General features: G+C 49.5%; 1 protein-coding gene across 1 annotated transcript in view; it reads right to left on the bottom strand.

The window, feature by feature from the left end:
• Nucleotides 1-7,500, bottom strand: part of LOC310947103 (S-arrestin-like) — a gene marked incomplete at its 3' end in the record, with an annotated part of 36,893 nt that overhangs the window by 2,838 nt on the left and 26,555 nt on the right. The window contains exons 8-9 of the mRNA XM_083913771.1: nt 1,714-1,798; nt 1,048-1,120 (exon numbers count right to left, since the gene is read on the bottom strand). Of these exons, the coding sequence (XP_083769897.1) occupies nt 1,048-1,120; nt 1,714-1,798 (158 nt within the window). The remainder of the gene's footprint in view (nt 1-1,047; nt 1,121-1,713; nt 1,799-7,500) is intronic.

Here is a 7,500-nt window from a genome sequence, read left to right as displayed (position 1 = left end):
AAAAGCATCACAGGAAGTAACCAGGGGGGACCGCATCACTGCAGACACACATGGGGATTCACTTTCACAATAAAAGCATCACAGGAAGTAACCAGGGGGGACCGCATCACTGCAGACACACATGAGGCTTCACTTTCACAATAAAAGCATCACAGGAAGTAACCAGAGGGGACCGCATCACTGCACACACACATGGGGCTTCACTTTCACAATAAAAGCATCACAGGAAGTAACCAGGGGGGACCGCATCACTGCAGACACACATGGGGATTCACTTTCACAATAAAAGCATCACAGGAAGTAACCAGGGGGGACCGCATCACTGCAGACACACATGAGGCTTCACTTTCACAATAAAAGCATCACAGGAAGTAACCAGGGGGGACCGCATCACTGCAGACACACATGAGGATTCACTTTCACAATAAAAGCATCACAGGAAGTAACCAGGGGGGACCGCATCGCTGCAGACACACATGAGGCTTCACTTTCACAATAAAAGCATCACAGGAAGTAACCAGGGGGGACCGCATCACTGCAGACACACATGGGGCTTCACTTTCACAATAAAAGCATCACAGGAAGTAACCAGGGGGGACCGCATCGCTGCAGACACACATGGGGCTTCACTTTCACAATAAAAGCATCACAGGAAGTAACCAGGGGGGACCGCGTGTGATGGCGTGCGTGTGACAGCGGTGTGATGGCGTGCGTGTGATGGCGTGCGTGTGACGGCGTGCGTGTGACGGCGTGCGTGTGATGGCGTGCGTGTGATGGCGGTGTGACGGCGTGCGTGTGATGGCGTGCGTGTGATGGCGTGCGTGTGATGGCGTGCGTGTGATGGCGTGCGTGTGATGGCGTGCGTGTGATGGCGTGCGTGTGATGGCGTGCGTGTGACGGCGTGCGTGTGATGGCGTGCGTGTGACGGCGGTGTGATGGCGTGCGTGTGACGGCGGTGTGATGGCGTGCGTGTGACGGCGTGCGTGTGACGGCGTGCGTGTGACGGCGTGCGTGTGACGGCGTGCGTGTGAGCACAGCTGAACTCACCTGGTCTCTTCTTTGGCGACTGATTTGACGTATTTATCGTTGGAGTAAAGGACGACGTTTGTCACCTGCTCCACTGAACAAAGAAGAAACACAAACGTGGTCGTTGTTGTTGTTGTTGTTGTCGTTGTTGTTGTTGTTGTCGTTGTTGTTGTTGTTGTCGTTGTGTTGTTGTTGTCGTTGTTGTTGTCGTTTTGTTGTCGTTGTTGTTGTCGTTGTTGTTGTCGTTGTTGTTGTTGTTGTCGTTGTCGTTTTGTTGTCGTTGTTGTTGTTGTTGTTGTTGTCGTTGTTGTTGTTGTTGTCGTTGTCGTTTTGTTGTCGTTGTTGTTGTCGTTGTTGTTGTCGTTGTTGTTGTTGTTGTCGTTGTTGTTGTCGTTGTTGTTGTTGTTGTCGTTGTCGTTTTGTTGTCGTTTTGTTGTCGTTGTTGTTGTCGTTGTTGTTGTTGTTGTTGTCGTTGTCGTTTTGTTGTCGTTGTTGTTGTCGTTGTTGTTGTCGTTGTTGTTGTTGTTGTCGTTGTCGTTTTGTTGTCGTTGTTGTTGTCGTTGTTGTTGTCGTTGTTGTTGTTGTTGTCGTTGTCGTTTTGTTGTCGTTGTTGTTGTTGTTGTTGTTGTCGTTGTTGTTGTCGTTGTTGTTGTCGTTAGTGATGTTGTTGTTGTTGTTGTTGTTTACCCGACACACTGATGTCCTTGATGTTCCTGCTCGATGAGTTGGTGATTTCTACGTTCACTTTGATCGATTCACCGTGATAAAAGGTCTGAAGACAGACAGACAGGTGAGAGACAGACAGGTGAGAGACAGACAGGTGAGAGAGAGACAGGTGAGAGACAGACAGGTGAGAGAGAGACAGGTGAGAGAGAGACAGGTGAGAGACAGACAGGTGAGAGACAGACAGGTGAGAGAGACAGACAGGTGAGAGGCAGACAGGTGAGAGAGAGACAGGTGAGAGACAGACAGGTGAGAGACAGACAGGTGAGAGAGAGACAGGTGAGAGACAGACAGGTGAGAGAGAGACAGGTGAGAGACAGACAGGTGAGAGACAGACAGGTGAGAGACAGACAGGTGAGAGGCAGACAGGTGAGAGAGAGACAGGTGAGAGACAGACAGGTGAGAGACAGACAGGTGAGAGAGAGACAGGTGAGAGACAGACAGGTGAGAGAGAGACAGGTGAGAGACAGACAGGTGAGAGACAGACAGGTGAGAGACAGACAGGTGAGGGACAGACAGGTGAGAGAGAGACAGGTGAGAGAGAGACAGGTGAGAGACAGACAGGTGAGAGACAGACAGGTGAGAGAGAGACAGGTGAGAGAGAGACAGGTGAGAGACAGACAGGTGAGAGAGAGACAGGTGAGGGACAGACAGGTGAGAGACAGACAGGTGAGAGACAGACAGGTGAGAGACAGACAGGTGAGAGACAGACAGGTGAGAGGCAGACAGGTGAGAGACTGACAGGTGGGAGGCAGACAGGTGAGAGAGAGACAGGTGAGAGACAGACAGGTGAGAGACAGACAGGTGAGAGACAGACAGGTGAGGGACAGACAGGTGAGAGAGAGACAGGTGAGAGAGAGACAGGTGAGAGACAGACAGGTGAGAGACAGACAGGTGAGAGGCAGACAGGTGAGAGAGAGACAGGTGAGAGAGAGACAGGTGAGAGAGAGACAGGTGAGAGACAGACAGGTGAGAGAGAGACAGGTGAGAGACAGACAGGTGAGAGACAGACAGGTGAGAGACAGACAGGTGAGAGGCAGACAGGTGAGAGAGAGACAGGTGAGAGAGAGACAGGTGAGAGAGACAGGTGAGAGAGAGACAGGTGAGGGACAGACAGGTGAGAGACAGACAGGTGAGAGACAGACAGGTGAGAGACAGACAGGTGAGGGACAGACAGGTGAGAGAGAGACAGGTGAGAGAGAGACAGGTGAGAGACAGACAGGTGAGAGACAGACAGGTGAGAGGCAGACAGGTGAGACAGGTGAGAGAGAGACAGGTGAGAGAGAGACAGGTGAGAGACAGACAGGTGAGAGACAGACAGGTGAGAGGCAGACAGGTGAGAGAGAGACAGGTGAGAGAGAGACAGGTGAGAGAGAGACAGGTGAGAGACAGACAGGTGAGAGAGAGACAGGTGAGGGACAGACAGGTGAGAGACAGACAGGTGAGAGACAGACAGGTGAGAGACAGACAGGTGAGGGACAGACAGGTGAGAGAGAGACAGGTGAGAGAGAGACAGGTGAGAGACAGACAGGTGAGAGACAGACAGGTGAGAGGCAGACAGGTGAGAGACAGACAGGTGAGAGGCAGACAGGTGAGAGAGAGACAGGTGAGAGACAGACAGGTGAGAGACAGACAGGTGAGAGACAGACAGGTGAGAGACAGACAGGTGAGAGAGAGACAGGTGAGAGAGAGACAGGTGAGAGAGAGACAGGTGAGAGAGAGACAGGTGAGAGAGAGACAGGTGAGAGACAGACAGGTGAGAGAGAGACAGGTGAGGGACAGACAGGTGAGAGACAGACAGGTGAGAGACAGACAGGTGAGAGACAGACAGGTGAGGGACAGACAGGTGAGAGAGAGACAGGTGAGAGAGAGACAGGTGAGAGACAGACAGGTGAGAGACAGACAGGTGAGAGGCAGACAGGTGAGAGAGAGACAGGTGAGAGAGACAGGTGAGAGAGAGACAGGTGAGGGACAGACAGGTGAGAGACAGACAGGTGAGAGACAGACAGGTGAGGGACAGACAGGTGAGAGACAGACAGGTGAGAGACAGACAGGTGAGAGACAGACAGGTGAGAGAGAGACAGGTGAGAGACAGACAGGTGAGAGACAGACAGGTGAGAGAGAGACAGGTGAGAGAGACAGGTGAGAGAGAGACAGGTGGGAGACAGACAGGTGAGGGACAGACAGGTGAGAGACAGACAGGTGAGAGAGAGACAGGTGAGAGACAGACAGGTGAGAGAGAGACAGGTGAGAGAGAGACAGGTGAGAGACAGACAGGTGAGAGACAGACAGGTGAGAGACAGACAGGTGAGAGGCAGACAGGTGAGAGAGAGACAGGTGAGAGAGAGACAGGTGAGAGAGACAGGTGAGAGAGAGACAGGTGAGGGACAGACAGGTGAGAGACAGACAGGTGAGAGACAGACAGGTGAGAGGCAGACAGGTGAGGGACAGACAGGTGAGAGAGAGACAGGTGAGAGAGAGACAGGTGAGAGACAGACAGGTGAGAGACAGACAGGTGAGAGGCAGACAGGTGAGAGACAGACAGGTGAGAGACAGACAGGTGAGGGACAGACAGGTGAGAGACAGACAGGTGAGAGACAGACAGGTGAGAGACAGACAGGTGAGAGAGAGACAGGTGAGAGACAGACAGACAGGTGAGGGACAGACAGGTGAGAGAGAGACAGGTGAGAGACAGACAGGTGAGGGACAGACAGGTGAGAGACAGACAGGTGAGAGACAGACAGGTGAGGGACAGACAGGTGAGAGACAGACAGGTGAGGGACAGACAGGTGAGAGACAGACAGGTGAGAGAGAGACAGGTGAGGGACAGACAGGTGAGAGACAGACAGGTGAGAGAGAGACAGGTGAGAGAGAGACAGGTGGGAGACAGACAGGTGAGAGACAGACACACACACACACACACACACACACACACACACACACACACACACACTACAGTGCAACATAAACACACAAGCAAACTCAAACCGCGGCTCGCTCAATGGACCAAAACAGCAGCTTACCGGTGGCGCATCTCTCCCGACGAGACAACATGCAAACTAGTTCCTGCTCCTGTTTCTGTGCCGTGCTCATTGGGACGTGTTAGTGCAGTGTTTTTCAACCACTGTGCCGCGGCACACTAGTGTGCCGTGAGAGATCGTCAGGTGTGCCGTGGGAAATTATCCAATTTCACCTAATTGGTCTAAAAAAAATTTTTTGAAAAAAAAAAAATTATTATCTGCAAATAATATACCATTGTCGAGTGTCCGTGCTGCGGTAGTCGTGACTGAGAGCGTAATCATGTAAAACTCTTCCATAACACTAGATGGCAGCGGGTAGCGAATTGCATTGTACGTTGAGACAAGAGAATTAGTGAGGCATGAAAGTGACCGCTGGCGGTAAAAGCATTGTGGGTAAGCGAGACTACGGTGAAAGTGATGGAGAAGTTTTTGAAGAGGAAAAATGCCAATTCCGAACTGGGCCCTGGACAAAATTCGGACCCAGAAGAAGGCCTTAGTATGAGTGGAGGAAAGAAAGCAAAGACGGTGAGCTCGAGGCAATACAGCGAGAGTTACGTTTCATTTGGATTTACTTCCACCGGGGATGCAACGACACCGATCCCGTTGTGCTTGGTGTGTGGCGAGAGGCTATCCAACAGTGCTATGGTACCAAGCAAGCTTAAACGCCATCTCCAAACGAAACACCCGTCGCTTCAAAACAAGAATAAGGAGTATTTTGTTCGCCTGCGTGAACACACGGAGAAACAGGCAACATTTATGAGAAAAACCACAAAGGTAAATGAGAGAGCCCTTAAAGCTAGCTACCACGTAGCTGAACTTGTAGCTAAATCCAAACGGTCCCACACTGTGGCAGAGACATTAATATTACCCGCCTGCAAAGCCATTGTAAATGAGATGCTGGGACCTGAAGCAGTTAAAGAAGTAGCCAAAGTCCCTCTCTCAGATAACACAATTGCCAGACGTATTGATGACATGTCTGCCGACATCGAAAGTGTGGTTTTGGAAAAGATTCGTATCAGTGAGAAATTTGCGCTGCAACTTGACGAGTCCACGGATATTAGTGGACATGCTCAACTCTTGGCCAATGTGCGTTTTGTGGATGGAGACGTAATCAGAGAAAACTTTCTGTTTTGCAAGGCTTTGCCAGAAAGAACCACGGGAGAGGAAATTTTTCGGGTCACATCAGAGTATCTCGAAAAAGGAGGACTTAAGTGGGAAAACTGCACGGGTGTCTGCACTGATGGAGCCGCAGCCATGGTCGGGCGCACCAAAGGCTTCGTTAGCAGAGTGAAGGAAACAAACCCAGATGTGATAGTTACGCACTGTTTCTTACACCGTGAGGCCCTCGTTGCCAAGACTTTACCAGCAGAACTAGCCCCTGTGTTGGATGATGTTGTGGGCATTGTAAACTTTGTAAAGACACGACCTGTGAAAAGCCGCATATTTGCGTCTTTGTGTGAGGAAATGGGAGCGGAGCATAAAGCCTTGTTGTTTCACACGGAGGTCCGATGGTTGTCGCGCGGCAAGGTGCTGGCCCGTGTGTATGAGCTGCTGGAGGAACTCAAGGTGTTCCTGACAAATGAGGGGTCCGATTACGCAAAACTGCTTGCAAGTGATGAGTGGTGTGCAAGGCTGGCATATCTGGCGGATATTTTTCATCATCTGAATGAACTGAACACACGAATGCAAGGCCGGAATGAAAACCTGCTCACAAGTACGGATAAAATAAATGGCTTCCGTTCAAAGGTGCACCTCTGGCAACAACATGTGGAAAGTGGCAACCTTGAAATGTTTCCACTCACCAAGAAATGGCAAGATGTTCACACTGCTGCACTGTGTGAGATCATTAGTAAACATCTGAAAACTCTCCAGGAGAAGATGTCATTTTATTTCTCTTCAGCCTACACTGATGGCCCTGACTGGGTTAGGGACCCATACAGCTCAGCAGTTTTTGGAAAGGACATGACTTTGCAGGAGCAGGAGGAACTAACTGAACTGAGACAAAATCGTGGTCTGAAGCTAAGCTTTGCTGATCTACCTTAGGACAGTTTTTGGTTGACTGCTGCCAAGGAGTTCCCCATTCTGGCAAACAAAGCTATTGTGACATTGCTCCCATTTTCCACGACATATCTGTGTGAGGTGAGCTTCTCAAGCCTGACTGCCATCAAAACTAAAAACAGAGAGCGACTGAGAGCTGTTGAGGAAGAGCTTCGTGTGTGTGTCTTTCTTCAGTTCCTGCCAGGACATCAGCTCTTTGTTCATCCAAACAGGCACAGGTTTCACACTGAGTGAGTAAAATACACTGAGATTGACATGTTGTACATGTAACTCTTCATATTTCTCAGTGTAGATCAGTGAAATCTTTCCCAAATATTATTGCTTCTGTCATAATAAGCACTATATTTCTGTATTCCTGGTAATTTATGATTTTGGACAGAATTAGAGTTTGCAAAACACTTTGACGTTTTCTACTACCTTTAAGACCACATTGTTGTTGTTTAAAGTGGACATGTTAAGTGCACTTTTTATTTGAAAGAAGAAATATAAATGATGATAAAGTCCTTTATTCTTTGTGTTTATTTGATTCCTATTCAAGACACTTTGATGAGAATGACTATATTGTTAATATAGGCTACAGAGTATCATTTTTTAACATGTTTGGCTGGTGGTGTGCCTCGAGATTTTTTCAATGAAAAAAATGTACCTTGGCTCAAAAAAGGTTGAAAAACAC

The sequence above is a fragment of the Echiichthys vipera genome (assembly GCF_963691815.1).
Source record: "Echiichthys vipera genome assembly, chromosome: 5".
Taxonomy (NCBI): domain Eukaryota; kingdom Metazoa; phylum Chordata; class Actinopteri; order Perciformes; family Trachinidae; genus Echiichthys; species Echiichthys vipera.
Note: the sequence above shows the minus strand (reverse complement) of the source record. Positions and strands in the feature narration are given on the sequence as shown.